Genomic DNA, 24,744 nt, shown 5'->3' with positions numbered 1-24,744 from the left:
GTGACTGTCACCGGCCGGGACAGATCTTTTTCACCCGCTCCTCACAATTTTAGTAGAAGGAAAGAACGTTAGAAGTATCATCATTGTTCACCTACTTAGAAGACTCTGATTGTGCTACACGCGGCAACCTGTGGTTCTAATCCAGGAAACTTGGACTGCAACCGCCCGGTAAATATCAATATATATAATTCAGAGGTATTTAGTAACTAATTTCAAACTGGGCTACTCACGGTAGAGTGTATGTTGGGTGACATATGTAAAATATTATTTCTATCAACAAATCTCCCTTGTAATCTACAGCGCAGATATATATATATATATTAATCTAAATACATGCATGTTTAGCTTAAAATCATTTTTGTAACTGGGTTTTGTTAAGAATGTTGCACCGTTTATCTTCTATAGCCTCTGTTCTACATTGTCTATTTGTGGGTGCAGAATGGGTTAACTGAGAATCTGTCAGCCAGCTCAGTCTGAAAGGCAGTTTGTAACTCTTAAAGGGAACCTATCACCCCGTTTTTTAAAGATTAGATAAAAATAGTGTGAAATAGGGGCAGAGCTGGGCTTTACATTAGTGCCTCTTTGGTGCCTTTACACCCCCGTTAGGCTGCCGAAATACCTTAGTGAAGTGTCCGTTTTGTCCTGTCACTCAAGCTGGTCAGGTCGGATGGGCGTGGTCACAGCGCTGTTTGTCCCCCAGGATCCTGCTCATCATTACGTTGGTGGCGTAGTGGTGTGCGCATGTCCAGCAGATGAATCCACTGCCCAGGAGATGAATAACGGCGCGGTCTTCGCTATTCAGCCGTTTACCGGTGGGCGCGGCCATCTTTCCTGTGGCCGCGCCTGCGCAGATGGAGCGCTCTGCTGCCCGGGGCTTCAGGAAAATGGCCGCGGGATTCCGCGCGTGCGCAGATGGAGATCGTGGCGGCCATTTTCCTGAAGCCCCGGGCAGCAGAGCGCTCCATCTGCGCAGGCGCGGCCACAGGAAAGATGGCCGCGCCCACCGGTAAACGGCTGAATAGCGAAGACCGCGCCGTTATTCATCTCCTGGGCAGTGGATTCATCTGCTGGACATGCGCACACCACTACGCCACCAACGTAATGATGAGCAGGATCCTGGGGGACAAACAGCGCTGTGACCACGCCCATCCGACCTGACCAGCTTGAGTGACAGGACAAAACGGCCACTTCACTAAGGTATTTCGGCAGCCTAACGGGGGTGTAAAGGCACCAAAGAGGCACTAATGTAAAGCCCAGCTCTGCCCCTATTTCACACTATTTTTATCTAATCTTTAAAAAACGGGGTGATAGGTTCCCTTTAACTATCTTTTTCTTTCCTCCTCTGGGTTGATTTATGATTGCTGAGAACATCAATGTTGAACGTGCTGGGAAACAAAGAGCCCATAAAGGCCAAATACTGATTTTTTTTTTTTTTTTTAAAGAAACCCAATTATAAAATGCATGTATTTAGAAAAAGAAATGTCCCCTGCAGGTGGACAACCTCTCTAATTACCACTGATTTTATAATAAATTCAGTCACGTCTACTAACAGTGTATGAAGGAGAGAAAAAGAGTATTTTATCTTTCTGCTATTTAAACAGCCAAAATGCATTCGAGTATCCGAAACTTCCTTTAAGATTTAGTGATTTTTCTGATTAATTTTTGCCTTTATAATGAGATATGAATAATGTGACCACAGAAACATGATTAAAGATTCATCTCATGTCACTTACATATTCTGATTTTATATTCACAGTAACAACAGTTCATTACCGCTATAGCCGTATTAACATTCATGAATGCTTTATCAGCTTTGTACTGTATTTTTTGAAGTTTCAGCCATTAAATATAATTACTATTGGTTTGTGTTAAACAATCAAAGGACACATTGGTGAAGATGCCACATTAAACAAAAGTGAAATGACTTTCAATTCCTTAGTGAAATATCCTGCTGTAATTCACCCTGCAAGGTGAGAACCATAAATAAAAATGGACACAAAGGGACTGACAGGCGGGAGTAACGCGGCAGGATAGCAGGGACATAGAGATATACAGACACTTTGGCAGAATAAGAATGAAACACTGTCCTTAATACAAAAGTTAGACAGCTAAGAGGGGATAGAACTGCCCAAGCAGCAAAATTAACCATAGAATCATAGAATGTTAGAGTTGGAAGGGACCTCCTGGGTCATCGTGTCAAACCCCCCGCTCAATGCAGCATTCACTAAACCATCTCAGACAGATGTCTGCCCAGCCTCTGTATGAAGACTTCCATCGAAGGAGAACTCACCACCTCTCGTGGCAGCCTGCTCCACTCATTGATCACCCTCACCGACTAAAAGTTTTTCTAATATCTAATCTGTGTCTCCTCCCATTCAGCTTCATCCTATTACTTCTACTCTTTCCTCGTGCAAATGAGAATAAAGACGATCCTTCTACAATGTGAGAGCCCTTGAGATATTTGTAGACAACTATTAAGTCACTTTTTAGCCTTCTCTTTTGCAAGCTCAGCATTCCCAAATTCTCTAACTGTTCCTCATAGTACATACTTTGCAGTCTGCTCACCATTCTGGTTGTTCTACCCCGAACTTGCTAAAGTTTGTTCATGTCATTTTTAAAATGTGGTGCCCAGAGCTGGACACAGTATTACAGGTGAGGCCTGACCAAGGAGGAGTAGAGGGGGATAATTACTTCATGTGATCTAGACTGTATGGTTCTGTTAATGCAACCCATAATTGTATTTGCCTTTTTTGCTGCTGCATCACACTATTGACTCATGTCCAGTCTGATCTATTAGTACACCAAGTCTTTTTCACATGTGCTGTTGCTTAGTTCTATTCCTCCAATTGTGTATATGCCTTTTTCATTTTTCTTGTCCAGATGTAGGACTTTGCATTTCTCCCCGTTCTGTTAATTGCTGCCCATAGTTCCAGTTTGTTCAGATGTTTTTGAATCCTCTCTCTCTTCTCTAGTTTAGTTATCCTTCCTAGCTAACACAGAAACAGGCAAAATGTAAAAAACTAGTGGGAGAGGAACCCTGGGCCCCATGAACAAATATGATGTAGCACCTGGGAGCACCACAGTCTCAGAATATCCCTACACTGATATCCAATATACTATTACTACCTTGCTGAGGAGGGTGGCATCCTAAAGGATAAGGGATAAATGGTGCCCCACTCAATGCTAGCTGTCCCTAAATTACCCTACTTTCCCATCTATGTAACACATAACACTGGTGTGTTCCACTTATATGGTGAGACAACAAGGAACATATAAGTGTAAGGGTACCGTCACACAGTGCCATTTTCATCGCTACGACGATTCGTGACGTTGCAGCGTCGTATAAATATCGCTCCAGCGTCGTATACTGCGGTCACACGTTGCAATACACGGCGCTGGAGTGATAATTTCATGACGTATTTGCGATGTAGAAGCCGTTGGTTACTGTGCGCACATCGTATACAACCTGTGTCACACGATGCAATCATGCCGCCACAGCGGGACACTAGACGACGAAAGAAAGTTTCAAACGATCTGCTACGACGTACAATTCTCAGCGGGGATCCGGATCGCAGTAGCGTGTCAGACACAACGATATCGTAACGATATCGCTAGAACGTCACGAATCGTGCCGTCGTAGCGATCAAAATTGCACTGTGTGACGGTACCCTTAGTTGGACAGGCTTAAAAGATAATAATGCACATGCTCCTCAGAGGCTTTCAGTTTAAGGCAGGCAAGACGTTTAACAATGATAAGCACAATGCTGACTGGGAAGTGAGGACAGGGAAGATACAGTACCTACAGTGCTGGCAGAATGCCAATCATTAGGAACTGCAAGTTACACAGTTTCAGTGTATATAAGACCAGTATGTGCATCAAAAGCAGTTTTAACATGATATGGTGCATGAGGGCTGAACTTTTCTATATATTTTGTGTAAAACGATGCTATTAATATGGTGTACACCTAAATTGATTTCAGAATTTTCATTGCCCAGATAATGGCCTATTTAAATTTCTTTTTCTGTTGTCAGCCTTTTCCACTTTACGTCTTTGCCTAATTTCAACATTTTATAATTTTTCTAACTTTCGAAGATTTATCGATTATTCATTCTGCTAAGTTTTAACTTAAGTTGTTTTTATTCCTTCCACCTTCACAGCATCGCTTGACCTTTCACTGAAATATTCCTTTCTGGTTCATTTTCATACAAATGTAATTGAGTCTATCCACACTACAATGATTTAATGGATAACCATGGTGGGAATGGCATTTTACCTGAGGCAATCACTTACGTTTGAAGAGCTTCATTAGTCACGTTGAGCATTTTAAGAACATTTCCTTTGGAAACGTTCTAAGTCTGATGTTCTTATATTGTATTATTGTTATTACAGAAGGACTGAGAGCTTCTTTGTCTTAGCAATGTTAGTAATGTAGCAGGGATTATATTCATTCTCAAGAAGAACTTACTAGTCACTTTAGATGATTCTTACCAAAGGGGAATTTATAGAAGGCTTCATGCATGTGATAAAGTTAAAAGGTTATGAATCAGCTAAATGTGACCGCCAGGTCTGGTGACCAGAAAACTCATTGGTAGAGTTACTATATACTGTGCCAAGCAATTAGAGTACCAAAAAAGATACCCTCTCATAAACAAAAATAAAATGAGCCATGCAAACACACATAACTTAAAGGTAAAAATGTTAAAATGCAAAAATGCTAACACACAGATTACTGTTTTTTTAGAATATAAAAGTGCCCATGATGACAACAGTGCAGGTAAAGAATGGAAAGGTCTCATCTGTATCCTTTGTAGCAGATGCAACTTAAGGAAAAAGGCACTGGAGGAAAGGGAAGATAATAAGTTGACCTTAACATCCCATATCATGCCCCATGTATAGACTCCTGTCCTAACAAGGGCAGTACCCAAGAATGGACCTACTGTACGTGGCCCCCAAAGTCCCTACGATTTTAGCCTAGGTGTCCTCATCAGGGTAATCAGAAGTTTGGAGGGGGAGGAAATTGTAAGTAACATGTAATATTAGTAGATGCTATGGTCCTATGTAGGGTCGTGCAGTGTCACTGTACCCCGTTAGATGCATATGGAGTCTAGCCTAAAGAGTGCCTAATAGCCTCTGTGCTGAGTGTCCAGAGACTATGAAGGTACAGTCACATGTATAAGTGCCGGCGTGTGACGTCAGCAATGCTGGGCCAATTGTGGGGCACGTCTCAAGGAAATCTATAATAAAGAAAACTTGGCACTCAACGGCTAGAATATTTTTGGATTTTTTTAATGCAGCCAGAAAGTAATATAGACATTTCGGCCTTACTGGCCTTCATCAGTAACGGACTGCAGTATAATGGTTAATCGCGTTCAGTGCGATAATATAAGTGACACCATAGGCACTTTAAATGTGTCTGGTCATGCAGACACCGCTGGTCAGCCTCACTGATGACTGCACGCTGGCACCCCCACCCACCCAGGTACTATCTTATACAGGCTCCATGCCCAGCGCCTAGTGCCTGACCAAACACATTTAAAGTGCCTATGGTGTCACTCCTATTATCGCACTGAAAGCGATTAACCATTATACTGCAGTCCATTACTGATGAAGGCCAGTGAGGCCGAAACGTCTATATTATTTTCTGGCTGCATTAAAAAAATCCAAAAATATTCTAGAAGTTGAGTGCCAAGTTTTCTTTATTATACATGTATGGTGTGGGGCCCTACTTGAGCACCTTCTGAGGTTGTGCATATGGTGTTTTTCCTTTACTCAAGGAAATCTATGACTGCAGCCAGAGAAATAGTGACTCAGTGAATGATGGGGGAAGGCATGTACAAGGTTCGGCTAATGCTGCAGTCTGTAACAATAACAGCCAATCTCGGAAGGGGGTGGGAATATGTAGCCAGGGGTGTGCTTAAAGAAGTGCACTGCCAACCCATTAGCTTCATTATCCCCAGGAAGGACCCCTGTCCCTGGAGGCGTGTTGTCAACGTCCTAGGGCGCGTAGGGAGACGTCCTGGTAAGAGTAATAAAGAGTATTCTAGTAATAGAGTAATGTAGATTATTCTCCCCAGCCTCTGTGCATGTTGTAGGGAGACATCGCTCACCAGTGCTTTGATTTTGAAGGACAGATCCACATATACCATCATTCTCAGTAACCCCATTGGTTAAGAAACTTACTTCCCTACTGCTAGAAGCCCTTAACTTGAGACTGATCGGGATAGATGAATATATGTTAATTCCAGTGATAGTGACATTTTATGCCCTACGAAAAGTGCACAAGGATCTCTCTCAGAAGTAGACCCAGTGTCAGACATTGACTGCCTAGGACACAAACTAGGTACTTACCTGGACCAGATCTTCAGACATTTTATTAAATTTCCTTCTAATATAAAAATGTAGCTTCGACCATCTTTGCTCATGCCTTTATTTATGTGTTCAATGTCATTTCTATGTCTTATGTTATTGAACAGATATAACAGATCTTTATGTGGCAATCATTCTACTTTTCTATTTTACTGAATTGAGTCTATCACTCACGAGTCATTGGGAGCAAGAGAGGCCAAGGAATCTAAAGTAGGGCCACCCTTGTCGGCGCAAGTTCGATTTATACCTTTTTTTTGGTATGTTACACACTTTTGGGTGTTCTTAGTTACTTCATGGGTTTTTCAAGTCATTTCAAAAGTTTGTATGGTATGTGTTTCACAAGAAAAAAATTAATTCAATTTTTATCAAAACACATAAAACATATCACTGCAGATCCTGATAGCGCTCTAGGCAAAGCATAAATCCCAGAGAATGAAGTGAAGTCACATTATTTCCTTCCAACTAAATAAGCATATAGTGTATGCAAACCCTTAACATTGCTTGTTGTGACCCGGCAATAATATTTTCATTATTTCAGAAGAACATCAGCAATGCAGGTTTGCTTATTTTATCTCAATTCTGGTTGAATCATTATTTGCAGCGTGTTTATAGATTTTCTATTCATTCCTAGAAAATCCACAACTTTGAGTTATGCTTTCTTGGGGTTTAATTTCCTTCTTAATGAGATTCTCCTGCCTGTGACATAAATCATTCTCACCAACCTGCTTCAGCCTTCTGCTGCTTTTCAATTTTTTCCAGCCTTCCCAGCAACGAGTCGATTTTAGTTTTGATTTGGGTCAGTTCCCTTTTGATTGTTTGCAGCTCATCTGATTTCACTGGAGAGAGAAAAATGGAGCAAATCATGAAAACAATAATTTTATCCCAACAGAGCGATTGTACAACTATCTCAAATGTTCCGTGTATTATGGTACAGTCATGAGCTATCATTTCTAAGTCTGTTATTTTCTATAATATGAATTTTTAGCCAATATTTTCCAGCAGAAAATTAGGTTCTTCTAATGGATCCCTGAATTTAGTACTCTCAAAATAAGTCCATCTTCCAAAATTAATCTATAATTATGGGCTGCTGGAACAAACATTTCTTTTATCCTTGTATCTACTGGCTCATAAATGTAACATATACTGCCAATATGATCTGTACTCGGCATCTCTACAACACAATGTTCAACACCTGTACTGGAGACTTCATCAGATTTGTAGCTCCATTCTTCTTGTTAAATGATATGAACGACTACAAAACCCAGTGATGCCATTATATCAGTTGACGGCATAAATCCGTGATGGTATCAGTCAACGGTATTAGTCAATACTAAACTGTGTATACCAATTACATTAGTAGAGATGAGCGAACTGTTTGCCAATTTCAAATTCGAGCTGTTTTGGGCGGTGTTCGAGTCGTTCGACGAACTCGAACAATTTGCTTAAAATTCGGATGTTCGAGTTTCTGTTCGATAACTGTTCGTTCCCCAAAAGACTAACTTGATTTTCACATTAAAACTGATTATCAATGTTAATAGACTGTTTGCTGAAATTATGCCGATTTCCATTTTTTTTTTCTTTCCCACATTTACAGTGGGACGGTGCAGTCTCTCAGCCTATCAGCAGTGCACACACACACAGCAAAGTGCATGTGATGCACACAAGCAAGGGCATGTGTCATTGGCTGTGTATGTCACATGTCCTTGCCCTATAAGAATCAGCCATTTTCCCCGTCGCCACCATTTCCTCACTGCTGTAGTTTAGTGTTAGATGGCACCGCTGCTGCTGTGGGCGCTATACAGTCTAAGAGTGTGAATTGTGAGCGAATTTGCAGTTAGATAGAGAGAGATAGGTTTAGGGAGTCGGGAGTCGGGACTAGTTGTAATATCAGCCCTTTCCAGGGTAGTTTACAGCAGTTCATAGAACTTTTTGCCAGGCAGGTCTGTGCCAGTGCTGTGCAAGTGTTTGTCACAGCATTTGGTGTAATGTAGCTCAGCCTTTTGGGCTAGTAGCATTGTCTGGTAGTCATCTACGTAGCCCGCCTGTGAAGCTAGCTACACCACCTGTGTATCTAATAATTTTTTACTACATCTAACCCAGTAAATCATTTTGGGCTTAGTAGCAGTGTCTGCACATCAGCAGAGTAGCCCGCCTGTGAAGCTACACCACCTGTGTATCTAAATTTTTACTGCATCTAACCCAGTAAATCGTTTTGGGCTTAGTAGCAGTGTCTGCACGTCAGCGGAGCAGCCCGCCTGTGAAGCTAGCTACACCGCCTCTGTATCAAATTTTTTACTGCATCTAACCCACTAAATCGTTTTGGGCCTAGTAGCAGTGTCTGCACGTCAGCGGAGCAGCCCGCCTGTGAAGCTAGCTACACCACCTGTGTATCTAAATTTTTACTGCATCTAACCCACTAAATCATTTTGGGCCTAGTAGCAGTGTCTGCACATCAGTGGAGTAGCCCACCTGTGAAGCTAGCTACACAGCCTGTTTATCTAATTTTTTACTGCATCTAACCCAGTAAATCGTTTTGGACTAGTACCACAGTTTGGCCACTCAGCTCTGCTCGGTTTCCATCCATCGTTTTTTGTGCCAACAACTACAGAGTTGCCAATTAGTTAAGCACCAAAATGAGTGGCAAAAGGCCTGCTGCTGGTGGAAAGGGGAATAGGCATGTTGGAAAGGGGAAAAAAGGTTGTGTCCGTGTGGTAAGTGGTAAAGCAACAGTAACATCTGCAGAAGAAAGACCATCTTCCAGCCAAAGTAAGATGTCTACTTCTTTTCGTGGGTAATCTGATATGATCCCTTTCTTACGAGCATCGCTACGAGCATCGCTACAAATTCCAGATGAGGCACAAAAACAGCAGGTGCTTGAGCGGATATCAAGGCTCGTTCAAGTGGGCGCTCCTCCACCTCAACTTCAACATCACAAAAAACTCCAGTCCTCAGAGGTGTCACCCCAATCGCACTTGCTTCCTCACAGCTCCCAAGTCTCCAGCCACCCTTCTGAGTATGGGGTAACACAGATGGTTGAGTCTGCAGAGCTGTTTACTCATACTATAGCCTGGGAATCTGTAATAATTATAAGGGATAACGCAGGAGAATCTTTGCATGGAACAAGACAACTACAGGACACAGTTTTATAAGTGGTAAAGTCTATATTATCACACGGTGATTCAAACAGGTGCAGAGAGAAACTCAAGTCCACAACACTTGGAGTAAATATTAAATGCAGCTTAGCAGTCTATAGGAAACTTCAGAGGAAAATGTAACCATGCAGAAAGTCTATGAAGCACAATTATTCTTGAGGATACTTGACACGAATAAGTCCTTGCTTAGTCCAAAACACAGATAGATATGCTTATAAGGCAGTTCAAATAATATCTTAGCTCAACCAGGGAGGCCTGGGTAATAGTCTCAGGTTCTTGCAGAGCAGCAACAGCTTACATGTCCAGCAAATGCAGATGGAAGTAAACACGAGCAGCAGATGAAGGAGGATTACTGGAACTGGTGTATGCAGCAGGAACTCAGAGAGTAGCAGGATATCCCCACAGGTTCACAGGAGCAGGTATATATCCAGGGAGTCACCAGAGGTCAGGAGCTGGATGCAAGGCAGAATACTCTAGCACAGACTGAAGGCTGGGGTGGAGTTTTATAGCAGGAAGACACAGTGCACATGAGGCCAAAGACGCTATCTTGGAAAAGGGCAGTAACGCACAAAAGGTAAGAAAAAATGTCCTGACAGAATCAGAGGTCTGCTCCAGAGCTTCTGAATCCAGATGAGGAAATGATCTGCACTGATGCCCAGAATCTTTGTGAGTCGGATCCAGGCCCAGATGAAGAAGGTTCTGAGCATAATGTAGACCCTCGTTCCCAAACTGTAACTCCTGTTGGTGGAGACAATGAGGAAGATGATGATGAGACTAAGATACCTGATTGGAACGAAAACTTTACTTTTCGGTCAGGGCAGGAAGAGTTTGGCTCTGAGAACGACGGGTGTGAGAATACACAGGGTGATGATGAGGAGGTTGGAGACCCCACTTACTGTCAACCCACAATCCGCCAGTCCATGAGGTCAGCAGAGAAGGTGGAGGAGGATGCTAGAGACGACGAGGTTAGGTTGCGTATTCCTGGACAGAGACAGAGTACTGAAAGCACGTCAACAACTGCATCCTCAACCACAACTGTGCCTCTGAGCACAAGTCGTGGTGGCTCTTCAGGTCGCATGGGCTCTAAGCCTTGCATAGCCTGGGCATTTTTTGAGATCGCAAAGGATGACCCAACTCATGTTGTCTGTAAGATTTGTCACCAAAATCTCAGTAGAGGCCCAAAAATTATTAGTTTGAGTACTTCATGCATGAACCGTTATATGGATATGAGGCATAAGTTGCAGTGGGAAGCTCACTGTGCTACAATGTGGCCTAGTGGGCCGGGCCAACAACTGTCTGCCCCATCAAGTGCATCCACGGCCTCTTCATCCTCTGTGACTGTGGGGACAGCAGCCGCACATGGTTTTGGACGCAGACCTTCCACCTCTTTACCCACAACAGCCAGTGTGATTGGCAGGTTGTCAGTACATTAACAAGTGGAAACACCTGCTGGTGTTGAGCGCTCTCCGACATCGAGACCACCACATTTTGATCAAGGAAACATAATATCTCCACCTGCATCTTCCTCACAGACCAGCAGTTTGCCGGGGACACCCTACTCAACCCCGTCTAAGCACGGCAGCCAGCCCTCGGTCCCTCAGATGTGGACAAGTAAAAGACCATTTCCTCCTAGCCATGACAAAGCTAAGAGGTTGAATTTCACCATCTGCAAGCTGTTGGCTACAGAAATGCTGCCTTTCTGCCTGGTGGACACAGAGGATTTTCGAGACCTTATGTCCATCGCAGTGCCCCAGTACCAGATGCCCAGTCGCCACTACTTCTCAAAGAAAGCTATGCCTGCGTTACACCAGCATATCGCACACAACATCACCACTTCCTTGAGAAACTCTGTGTGTGACAGGGTGCATTTCACCACAGACACTTGGACGAGTAGACATGGACAGGGGCGTTACATGTCGGTGACTGGGCACTGGGTAACTATGGTGACAGCAGGAGAAGGGGCTGCTGTCCAAGTCTTGCCGTCCCCACGAGTTGCACGTCGATCCTCTGTATCTATAAGTTCCTCCACTGTTTCTGCCTCCTCAACCTCCTCTTGGTCCTCCACCTGCACCCAAAGCCTGTCTGGTAATGCTACCCACATTCTAACTGCACAGAAGGAATCCTGCACACCTCCTTACTATGCTGTCACCAGGGCTCAATGGCATCAGGCGGTGTTTACCTTGAAATGTCTGGGAAATGTGAGTCACACAGCTGAGGAGTTGTGGTCAGCTCTGGAGACCAAGTTCCATCAATGGTTGTCTCCACTGAAGCTGCAACCAGGGAAGGCTGTGTGTGACAATGCTTCAAACCTGGGTGCGGCCCTTCACCGGGGCAATGTCACACACGTGCCTTGTATGGCTCACGTTTTGAACCTGGTTGTCAAGCAATTTTTATCCCACAATCCCAAACTAGATGGGCTTCTGCAGAGGGCAACGTCACTGTGTGCTCACTTCCACTGTTCGCTCAACGACTTACATCTCTACAGAAGTCGTTGGGCCTGCAAGTTTACTGGCTGAATTGCGATGTGCCCACATGGTGGAATTCAACTCTGCACATGTTGCAGCGACTGTAGAAGCACCGATGAGCCCTGGTGCAATATGTTATGACGTATAGCCTGGGCCAACAAGTTCCAGAGGTGGGGCAAATCACGCTGCAGGAGTGATCTCAGATCAGGGACCTATGCACCCTTCTGCACAGTTTTGAAATAGCGAAGAAGATGTTTAGTGCTGACGATGCCATTATCAGCATGACTATTCCAGTCATTTACATGCTGGAGCACACCTTAAACAGTATTCGGAGTCAGGTGATGGGACAAGAGGAGGAGGAACAGGAGGAGTCGTATGCGGAAGGGATAATATCTCCAAGGTCCAGATGGTCGGCAGCACCAAGATGGCTGGCATTGGAGGGTGGGGGAGAGGGATTACCGAGGGTGCATGGTAGCAGCCAATCTGTTGAGGAAGGTGCAGGAGCCAAGGAAGAAGTGGAGGACGAACTGGTGCTGGTCATGGAAGACTCATCAGATGAGGGAGACCTTGATCAAATTTCTGTTGTGCGAGGTTGGGGGGAGAGGGCAGAGGAAGAAAGCATGATTTTCACCTCGCTGCCACCAAGACAACAAGGACTTGGTCCTCCTGGATGCGTAAGACAAATGAGTGCCTTCTTGCTGCACTACCTGCAACATGACCCTCGGATTGTCAGAATCTGAAGTAATGCCGACTACTGGGTTGCCACACTCTTAGATCCCCGGTACAAAAGTAAATTTGGTGAAATAATTCCTGCCATAGAAAGGGATTCACGCATGCAGGAGTATCAGCAGAGACTGTTACAGAATCTTACATTGTCGAGTCATCACTCAAACCGTAACAGTAACATTGTATCTGGTGGTAACAGCAATTTTTTCCAATCATTTCAAGAATTTTTTAGACCATCCTTTGCAAGGCCACAGGAGACAAGAAGTCTGACGCATAGCCAACGCCTAGAGAGGATAGTGCAGGAGTATCTCCAAGTTAACATCGATGTAATGACTGTGGAACTGGACCCTTGCTTATTTTGGGCTTCCAATCTGGAAAAATGGCCTGAGCTCGCCATTCACGCCTTGGAGATCTTGTCGTGCCCTGCAGCCAGCATTCTCTCTGAACTTGTGTTCAGCACTGCTGGTGGTGTGCTGACAGATAAGCACACGCGGCTGTCTAGTGACAATGTAGACAGACTAACGTTCATCAAGATGAACAAATCCTGGATCCTCAAGGACTTTTTTACCCCTGTGTCATCCTGGGGAGACTAAAAGCTTGATGATTTTTGAAAATCACCTCACCAACCATTTTAAGAAACTCTGGCGAAATTGATGCCACTTAAGTGGTGTCTGTGGCCCAATTTTTGGAAAAAATGGAGACTCTTTTTGTAGTCCCCTTGCTGTGTTTTACATGGCGTTGGCATCGTCAATTCAAGCTGGGTGGGGTCGCTCCACCCCCCTTTTAACCTTTAGAAACTACATACACTATGGCTTGGGGTAACACAGATGGTTGAGTCTGCAGAGCTGTTTACTCATACTATAGCCTGGGATTCAGAGGTCTGCTCCAAAGCTTCAGTGTCTGCTAGTCAGCAGAGTAGCCCACCCATGAAGCAAGCTACACTGCCTGTTTATCTAATTACTCATTTTAACTGCATCTAGCCCAGGCAATACTTTGCTGAGTACCCCACCCATGAAGCAAGCTACACCGCCTTCTTCCTTTCTCAATCTAACCCCTCGGCTCTGGGGTGTCCGCTCTGCCTCCAGCTCTCTCCTCACAGGTGGACTACCGAGTGTATTTACACTGTGGCGAATCTTTTGGGCCCAGGCATAAGAAGTCGTCGAGGTAATGGATAATATGTGCCCCCTTAGAAACGTCCATGACGACCCATTCAAGGAAGCAACTAAACGCCTCAAATATTGAGCAGGATATGGAGCACCCCATGGGCAAACAGCGATCTATGTAGTATGAGTGAGTCCTTCACAGAAGCAGCCCAATAGGCGGACACTATTCGGAGGCACAGGTAGTAACCGGAACACCCCCTCAATGTCTGTTTTGGCCATTAGGGTGCCCTTTCCCAACTTCTTGAACCGCCTGATTGCCTCGTCAAAGGAGGTACAGTATATAGTACTGTAATGGTTCCGCGTCGATGTTGTCGTTTACTGACCTGCCCCTTGGATATGACAAATGGTGGATTAGTCTGAATGTATTGGGTTCATTTTTTGGCACGACTCCCAACGGGGATACCACTACGTCTTCTAAGGAAAGTGTTCTGAATGGACCCGCCATTCTACCTAAAGATATTTCTTTTTTAAATTTTTTTGTCACGATGTCTGGGTATTGGTTGGCTGATTTTAAATTTTTACTCCAGTCTTTCTTGATTTTAGAAGGGCATGACATGCCTATATCTGTGTCTCCCCCTCCTTTTACTCCTCCACCTCTTTTCTTTTCGCATGACTATATGTACAGTACTTGTAACTTTTCCATGTGTTTGTTGTGTCTTCTGAGCAGTCTGTCAGCTTTTGGACACCTTTTAAGGTGTTTTCTATGTGTTTGTATGTGTTTGTGTTTGCCTGCCATTGGTTTCAATGGGGTTCGATGGTGTTCGTTGAACGTTCGACGAACATTTGTCGAACACGCCCCAATTCGACGAACTCTAACGCTAGGGGGGTGGCTCAACACTATACATTAGTTTACAGTGTAATTGTATATGTTTCCATACAGCAAATTCAGCAAAGAAGTTGGGAATGAAGAATTACTACAATATCTACAAATCAGCCATTAAAATGTAGATTTTTGGAGCTAATTAGATATTGTACAATGATTTACTGTTTCTTTACTTAACACTACTTTTAGATTAATATCACCTTTACCCCATAAAAGTTTTTTGTTTTTTGTGTCTGGCCTAAATTTCATAATTCAAATTATTTAAGTAGTTTTTCAGATCTGAAGTGCTGTTGTTCTTCTTCACAGGACAGACGCTATGCACCAGAAATTACAAGATCTTCACTTTGAAGTTCTGAAAAACCCAGTCTACTTACTGTACCTCCTTCTCAAATTACAAAAATACCTAAAGTGAAAAAAGATTTTCAAGCACTGAGGAGGCCAAATGTTTTTTTAATGTTTTATAGAATTTGAATCAATGACATCATAAGTGAGTGAAGAGCAGATGGGGCTATAATTCACCTGCTGACTTGGATTTTACTGGGAAATTCGATTCATAGAGAAGTTATCCTCTGCAAACTTAATGTCCTTTATTATGCTCTAGGATCTCTCAAGATCCCAGAGCATAAGCATCTTAAGATTTAAATAATAAAAGAAATACTTACCTCGGCCACTCCCACTGCTTCACACCTCCATTGCATCACACCTCTGGCCCAGTGTTCACTCTAGGCTTGGACATCCATCTGTGAGTTGGCCTTGAGGCATGCATAGTCAATCATGCGGCCTATTTATGTCCGCAAGCCCCAGCCAAGTGTGAACACCATCCCGGAGATGCGATAGGGGTGCAGAGGACTGTCCAGAGGACAGGAAACAGTGAGGTCGACCAATGAGGTGAGCGTTGAGGTGGTTATACCTTTTTCCTTTAAACCTTTTGCCAACCTTCTAATGTTCAACAAATCGGTAACCACAACTGGTCGCCACTGTGCTGAATTCGAGCAAAGTGAATTACAAAAAACTTGTATTCTCCACTCAAATTCTCCCATCTCTAGTGTGGAACTACTCACACATTTTTTTTTAATGGATCAATATACCTGTTCTGTTAAGCTCAGTTCATGGCCTGTTTTTCCAGATCAGTCCAGTTGCCCATTTGTCAATGTATAATTATTAAACTACATACGGAAACCATTGGTTTTAACTGATGCATTTTTTCGGGTCCTCAAAAACACACATGGTTGTCTAAATGTGCTTTATGGCATATCTAGATGTACCAAGACATCAAATAAGTTGGTGTCACCTATGAAAACCAATGAATAAGGAAAAGTCCCCAACTCCACTAGATTAAGTGACCACCAGGTAACTCAGTCAAGCAAATAAGGCAGCACACTGCAGCGCTAAAACATGCAAACATGAAATACGAAAATTGAACCGCATTACTGCACTAGAAATATGAAAAATGAGAGCATTTAGCGCATAAAAAAGGCCAATTTTATGTGTACCTGGTAGCCACTTTACGGCATCTCTCTTATACCAGGTCCTATGCTTTCCTTCCTCGCTGAGAACAAACGTCTCCATCTGAATGGGTACCTATGAAAACCTCTTATGAGACTAACATTCTCTCTCTCTGTGGAGGGGTACTGGACCTGTTGCAATTAAAACACCTGTGACTAGGAGGCGGAGTGCTCGGTCAGATGGCTAAATAATACATTTCAAAAAACTGACCGTCACATCCAAACATAGACTAAGTGTGAACAGGTGCTGAACCTTAGAGTCACCAACTCCTATACAGTCAAGCAAATAAGGCAGCACACTGCAGCGCTAAAACATGCAAACATGAAACACGAAAATTGAACTGCATTACTGCACTAGAAATATGAAAAATGAGAGTGTTTAGCGCATAAAAAAGTAACACCAGGTAACTCATTGAAGCCAGGAAGTTGAATGGAGAGGTGACTACACCCATATGCATATGACTTTCTCCATTCAACTTCAATTACTCCAGGCATTAAATCAATAAATGAACAAGTTTCCATACTTTTTTCATCATTGATATCCAATGTCTGGTGATTTGAAATGGAAGCATGCCTCAGTTGAATACATTCTGAGAAGAAGCTATAGGATCTTATGTCTGAGCTGCTTGATGAGTTGTGGTTGATAAGTAGAAACTATTTTACTGAAGAGAAGAGTTTCAGCTGGACTACGCATTTCAAGAGCAGATCGCTTTCTTCATCAGGTCAAATGCATATAATCCTTTGAATATATCGTACTTCTTTGATTGAGATGGAACAGATGAGGGAATCGGCCAGGTAACTGACCTACTGATCTCCAATGCAACTGTTATACTAGAGAACTTTAAATATACAGCATAATGAAAATCTAAAAAACTGTATTGACAGCCATAGAAAACGTGTATTGGCAGTGATTGAAAGGCTAAAGAGCAATAATCTATTTGAACTAAATAATAGTAATTAAAATAATAGTAATAACACGGGTCTGCAAGGCTAAAATTGTTTGAAAAGTAAGGTGATTTTTATACACTTTCGATCACTGAACTCTGTAAAAATATCGAAAAAATTCCATCACATACAGTTTTTTCACAAACACTGACTCCATAGGTTTTTTTGTGACACCATTCTTTGACCTTTTGGCGTGACCTCTGGTGGATGATTTTAGTGTCATTAGATTGGTTAGAAATGTTTTTTCATGGCACAAAAGCAGAGAAAAGAAATCCCTTCATTACTTTTCCCAAGATGGTGTCCTTGTGTATTGCAGTGATGTTCCTGGGGTGATGGAAATATTTAACATTGAGTACAATGTGAGACAATGGAGACAATTGATTCATCCAAAAAAAGAGTCTGGAAGCTGTGCTACTGCACAATGGCGGCAAGTAAGCATTAAGTGCCTGTAGGGCACTATGTGAACTTGAAGGAAATCTATGAGAATTTAGACTTTTTTATCAAGAAACTTAACTATAAGGATCAAGGACGGTCAATACGTGGTGAGCTGGAACCATGATACCAAGGTAGATGGAACATGATAATATATATGAAGCTGGGTACTAATCCAATAGGAATAAAGTAGTATTAGCAATTGGATAAAACTTAACCTTTAATTGGTCTAAGTAAAATGATGTATATAAATAGACTATAAAAATAGACAATAGGGAAAAACAAAAAAACACCCTAGTGCTGAAGTGCAACCTAACCAAACAGAATGGGGGGAGAACAAAAGGGGAAAAAACAGATAAATGACAGTGATTACGGGTCACTATATAGCAATGACCCTAATACCTGGCTAGGGATTCTGGTACCCAATGTCTACTATGGTATATAGAGCTCATAGATTTGATAATATGTTATCCCTTTATGCTTTGGAGATGTTCCACATGTGTGCCGTGGTTGTGGTAATGGTCATATGAGGTGGTCACTTGACACAATTAACTTAACATATCCCCGTATGATACCAAAAATTCCTCACATGAACACGTGTGGATAATAAACCACAATGCCTATTGGCCCAGGGTATACATAAATCCTTGGTTTATGAGCCTATAAAGGGTGCCCTCCAGGTATATTTCATACTTAAACACTGTCAGTAGTTAATAGCAGCAAAAAAGAGGCTTATTACAGGCAAATCACGACCCAACAATGTGCCACTATACTTGAACAAATTAGGACCCTGCTACCTCATGAACATACGCCACGAGCATCCCTTTCAATCAAGATAGTGAGATCAGTATATTCCTGCACAAGACCCTGTTGCCATCAGGTCCCATATGTGCAGATCTATGTGAAATGCAAAATATCCTTATGTTGGATAGATCTCACCCGGAGATGGAGAGAATAACGTTATCTCTCAAAGGGTGAGAAAGCCTCTGTCCTGTGTAGCGTCTCCCGACGCGTTTCGTCCATCCGGACTCATCAGGGGAGTGTGAAGACCTGGAATAGCCGCTTTACAGGTCTCCCCACTTCTGTGGTTTAAAAGCTCTAAGCACGGAGGCGCGCCAAAGAGACTCCGCCCCCGGCGTGTGACGCGTCTCCTGTGCATTGCTACGTATTTCCGGTATGACGGAGCTGGCTCACGGACTGTGCAGCGCTGGGTGTCATGGAGACGGAACGCTGACGCTCCACTCCTGTACTATACGCCGTCTGGCTCAATAACTATCTTAGCTCCATACCTATGCACAGTAGAAATAGAACCGACTGGTACCTATTACAAATTGCGCCCAATGCATTCCAAATCATGCCCAAATGTACATAATGGGCATAAATGATAGGCACGGCACAATAAAGGAAGGACAATTGATTATAACCTTGTCCTATCCACCCATCAATATGATACAGTGTTCATCTAATCATCATCTCGACACTTTACAAATGGTTTTAAATGGACAGATGTCTCTGAAAAGACCTCTGAAGAGACATCTGTCCGTTTAAAACCATTTGTAAAGTGTCGAGATGATGAGATGAACACTGTATCATATTGATGGGTGGATAGGACAAGGTTATAATCAATTGTCCTTCCTTTATTGTGCCGTGCCTATCATTTATGCCCATTATGTACATTTGGGCATGATTTGGAATGCATTGGGCGCAATTTGTAATAGGTACCAGTCGGTTCTATTTCTACTGTGCATAGGTATGGAGCTAAGATAGTTATTGAGCCGGACGGCGTATAGTACAGGAGTGGAGCGTCAGCGTTCCATCTCCATGACACCCAGCGCTGCACAGTCCGTGAGCCAGCTCCGTCATACCGGAAATACGTAGCAATGCACAGGAGACGCGTCACACGCCGGGGGCGGAGTCTCTTTGGCGCGCCTCCGTGCTTAGAGCTTTTAAACCACAGAAGTGGGGAGACCTGTAAAGCGGCTATTCAAGGTCTTCACACTCCCCTGATGAGTCCGGATGGACGAAACGCGTCGGGAGACGCTACACAGGACAGAGGCTTTCTCACCCTTTGAGAGATAACGTTATTCTCTCCATCTCCGGGTGAGATCTATTCAACATAAGGATATTTTGCATTTCACATAGATCTGCACATATGGGACCTGATGGCAACAGGGTCTTGTGCAGGAATATACTGATCTCACTATCTTGATTGAAAGGGATGCTCGTGGCGTATGTTCATGAGGTAGCAGGGTCCTAATTTGTTCAAGTATAGTGGCACGTTGTTGGGTCGTGATTTGCCTGTAATAAGCCTCTTTTTTGCTGCTATTAACTACTGACAGTGTTTAAGTATGAAATATACCTGGAGGGCACCCTTTATAGGCTCATAAACCAAGGATTTATGTATACCCTGGGCCAATAGGCATTGTGGTTTATTATCCACACGTGTTCATGTGAGGAATTTTTGGTATCATACGGGGATATGTTAAGTTAATTGTGTCAAGTGACCACCTCATATGACCATTACCACAACCACGGCACACATGTGGAACATCTCCAAAGCATAAAGGGATAACATATTATCAAATCTATGAGCTCTATATACCATAGTAGACATTGGGTACCAGAATCCCTAGCCAGGTATTAGAGTCATTGCTATATAGTGACCCGTAATCACTGTCATTTATCTGTTTTTTCCCCTTTTGTTCTCCCCCCATTCTGTTTGGTTAGGTCGCACTTCAGCACTAGGGTGTTTTTTTGTTTTTCCCTATTGTCTATTTTTATAGTCTATTTATATACATCATTTTACTTAGACCAATTAAAGGTTAAGTTTTATCCAATTGCTAATACTACTAGATGGAACATGAACATGATGGAGGACTACTGCTGGATGCTTCACAGAGAAGATCCGCAGGCTTTCTATAAGAGAAAAGGTATCAAGAGAAGCTTTGAGGAGAAAAGGAAAAGGTGCAATAATTAATTTACAACAAAGTTGCAGAATGAATGTTAAATAAATTTTTATATATATTATTGAGTATATTTTTGGCTACAATAAAGATTTTTCTTGATCATCTCGCCTGTACATAATTTCAAGAGTATTTTCTGAAACATCCTTATCTGACAGTTAAAAATGAAAGTGTTTTTATTTTTTTTTAAATTAAAGGCATAAGAAAACATAAGAAAGAGTCATTCGATTTGAAACAATATTAATAAATCCATATTTTGAATATCTGTTTAATTAGTATTTGCTTTTTTCTCTGAAATTTTAATAAAATGTCCCAATTTTTGTTGGCCCACGTTTTCTTGAAGGCATTGGGAGAAGTTGCATTGCAATTCTGTCTGCCATCTCATACTAATATGATGCTTTTCTTGGTAATGGAGTTTTTTTCTTATTTTAATAAGGCAGTTGGACATATTTTCACAATGAATGGTTCTCAGCTGAAGCCACTTTTCTTCCTTTAGAGGAAACCTCATCAATGCTATAAGCGATCTGTGAATTTGTGCAAATTCAATTTCAAAAGATGTCTAATGAAAAGGAATAAAACTCCGATCTGAGAGAAATGACTTCTGTAAGATGAATGGCATGGGAGTAGCTCTCTAAATACATTTCAAATCATCCAGAAGTCAAATCCTTTGCAGTAACGCCATGAATAATCTCAGACAGAATAGACACTATTTCTACAAGTAGATTATAATAACAAATATTTCCAGCATTTGCTATCAGTGTTATAAAGGCAGAAAAAAAAGCAAGCGGGAACCCACAAGAAATATATGAACAAACAGCCTAAAAGCTTAGAAGTAAATAGGGTTTGGCATTACTGACAACACCATCACAGTGGTGTCAGATTCTGAGACATCTAATAAAGATACGTGTGGCGCCCCTGGGGTCCAGTCGCCACAGAGATACTGCACCTCACCCAGAGGTGCGGTATTCCACTCTCAGGTAAGGAGGGGGCACGGCACAGAACCCTACACCTGCATCCAACACTAGACACTTCAGTTAGGGCACTTGGGCATACTCTAAGAGAGGAAGGCCTCATCCCAGGCTGGATAGGAAAGGGTGTTGGAGGAGTGGGTGGGGTAGGTAGAGTAGGGGAGGAGCTAATTAGTAGGGAAAGTTCAGAGATTGAGAGAGAAGTGGAGCTAAGAAGACATGCGGTTCTGCAGCTCCTGACAGACAGAAGAGAGAAATAAGTGGGAGAAGCAGAAGGAAGCTCCCAGAAGGACAGAAGAGGTCCTAGGGGCACGGATAGTGAGAGATCCATCCATGAGGCCTGTATCCACCGGCATGGTCGGTGGAGGGACCAGGTCACAGTCGGGGAACCGGCTCCATTCTAGTGGAGAAACTAAGGACTCAGCTAGCTGACCGAAGGCTGTGGCTTTTGTAAGAAGCACAGCCACATCTGCACACATTCGCTGAAAAGGCAGCCATATAGGATCCAGGAAGATTTAGTGCACACCATCCTACAAGATCTGAGGCTGCTGGCTTAGGACACTGTGTGGCAGGCGCAGGGCAAGAGAGGTGAAATCAGCGCAGAGAGACGACCAGAGAAAGGAACAGAAAGAGGGTTCTGGAAAGTGCACCCAAATTGCTTGAGAGCTGGCTGGACCACTTACTCGGAGGACACAGCACCCCAGCTGGGGCAACTAAGAACTTTGAGTAAAGCTTTGGAAACTGCACCTTGCTGTGTCTTCACACTTATTTACTTCGCCATCCACCCTGCACTACAACTACCACAACTGCCAAAAGCACCATATTACAACCTGAGTGCCCTGGGACTAAAGCTCTACCTGTGGAGAGCTGAACCAACTCTGCTGCATCACCATCAGTCCCAGTGGACCCCTTTAAGCAGTGTCGGCTAACATCTCTTATTTGCCGAATACCACAGGTGGCATCACGAACACTTATCCTATAAACTTCAATTCCCCTTTTCCACATATATTATTGGACGCCCAGGACCACGGACCGGGTCATTGCTGCCATGACACATCCCCTTTAAGTACCGCCGGACTTGGCCCAAGTACCCCACGGTCCTAGCGGGTGCTCCATACGCACCTCTTGCCATCCTCTAGTTACAAAACATAGGAATCCAAATGCCAGCTCTGTGTAATAGGTACTCATTTTAAGCTATACTTCTCAAACTATTGAAAAAAATGTAAAGTTTTCTATTAAACAGTTTATAAAGTAAAAGTGATGGAATAAAAGTTTCTAATAAAGCAACTTACTAATAATTTTAAACTTTTTTTAAGCATGTAACCACATTTGGGACACGGTTATTTTTGAACTGGTGGTTTTGAGAGCTATAACTTTTCATTACTGTATGTGCATGAACACAAAAAGAACATTTTACTGGCCATGATCCGATCAGGTGACTAGAACGGCCTAATATTTATACCGGACAGCTAACACACGGTGGCCACTCCCCCTGAGGAAACAAAATCCACACGAAACGCGCGTTGGAGTATGTGGCCACAGTCCAAGTGGGATTACTTCAACTAATGGGTAATTAACCTTTTATTCAATACTATTACCGTATGTTATATATAAGATGAGCACTAAATACCCATCTTGAATTTTACAATAGACCTTAAACTGTAGCGCCCATACTGGGATCATCTTTGCTATATTCTTTGCATGGCGTCTTTTGTGTAGGTTGTCATAATTTATAGGTGGTTCACATACTTTTTCTTATTAAGTAATCCTGAATTGGCCTTCTGCCACTTATTTCACCTACGGATCAAAATTCTTTGTACCCACTGTAATGAATTTCTTGAATTATGTAAAGATTTTTCTGTATTTTCATGACTATGAAAATTGTAATTTCACAATGGAGGCATCAAAGCTATGAACTATGAATTAACACATGTGGAATTATATACTTAACAAAAAAGTGTGAAACAACTGAAAATATGTCTTATATTCTAGGTTCTTCAAAGTAGCCACCTTTTGCTTTGATGACTGCTTTGCACACTCTTGGCATTCTCTTGATGAGCTTCAAGAGGTAATCACCGGAAATGGTCTTCCAACAATCTTCAAGGAGTTCCCAGAGATGCTTAGCACTTGTTGGCCCTTTTGCCTTCACTCTGCGGTCCAGCTCACCCAAACCATCTTGATTAGGTTCAGGTCTGGTGACTGTGGAGGCCAGGTCATCTGGCGTAGCATCCCATCACTTTCCTTCTTGGTCAAATAGCCCTTACACAGCACAGCCTGGAGGTGTGTTTGGGGTCATTGTCCTGTTGAAAAATAAATGATGGTCCAAATAAACGCAAACCGGATGGAATAGCATGCTGCTGCAAGATGCTGTGGTAGCCATGCTGGTTCAGTATGCCTTCAATTTTGAATAAATCCCCAACAGTGTCACCAGCAAAGTACGCTCACACCATCACACCTCCTCCTCCATGCTTCACGGTGGGAACCAGGCATGTAGAGTCCATCCGTTCACCTTTTCTGCGTCACACAAAGACACACTGGTTGGAACCAAAAATCTCAAATTTGGACTCATCAGACCAAAGCCCAGATTTCCACTGGTCTAATGTCCATTCCTTGTGTTCTTTAGCCCAAACAAGTCCCTTCTGCTTGTTGCCTGTCCTTAGTAGTGGTTTCCTAGCAGCTATTTTACCATGAAGGCCTGCTGCACAAAGTCTCCTCTTAACAGTTGTTGTAGAGATGTGTCTGCTGCTAGAACTCTGTGTGGCATTGACCTGGTCTCTAATCTGAGCTGCTGTTAACCTGCGATTTCTGAAGCTGGTGACTCGGATAAACTTATCCTCAGAAGCAGAGGTGACTCTTGGTCTTCCTTTCCTGGGGCGGTCCTTATGGGAGCCAGTTTCTTTGTAGCGCTTGATGGTGTTTGCAACTGCACTTGGGGACACTTTCAAAGTTTTCCCAATTTTTCGGACTGACTGACCTTCATTTCTTAAAGTAATGATGGCCACTCATTTTTCTTTACTTAGCTGCTTTTTTCTTGCCCTAATACAAATTCTGTCAAAACAAAAACAGTCTATTCAAGTTGGACTATCAGCTGTGTATCCACCAGACTTCTGCTCAACACAACTGATGGTCCCAACCCCATTTATAAGGCAAGAAATCCCAGTTAATAAAAACTGACAGGGCACACCTGTGAAGTGAAAACCATTTCCGGTGACTACCTCTTGAAGCTCATCAAGAG

At 42.9% G+C, this 24,744-nt stretch overlaps 1 protein-coding gene across 5 annotated transcripts in view; it reads right to left on the bottom strand.

The window, feature by feature from the left end:
- The window catches only part of RALYL (RALY RNA binding protein like), an 869,832-nt gene that overhangs the window by 21,210 nt on the left and 823,878 nt on the right, over window positions 1–24,744 (bottom strand). For all 5 annotated transcript variants that reach the window (XM_077270743.1, XM_077270742.1, XM_077270744.1 and 2 more), the window contains one exon: window positions 7,090–7,203. In XM_077270743.1, the coding sequence (XP_077126858.1) occupies window positions 7,090–7,203 (114 nt within the window). The remainder of the gene's footprint in view (window positions 1–7,089; window positions 7,204–24,744) is intronic.

This window comes from Ranitomeya variabilis, chromosome 6 (genome assembly GCF_051348905.1).
Source record: "Ranitomeya variabilis isolate aRanVar5 chromosome 6, aRanVar5.hap1, whole genome shotgun sequence".
Taxonomy (NCBI): Eukaryota; Metazoa; Chordata; class Amphibia; order Anura; family Dendrobatidae; genus Ranitomeya; species Ranitomeya variabilis.
Note: the sequence above shows the minus strand (reverse complement) of the source record. Positions and strands in the feature narration are given on the sequence as shown.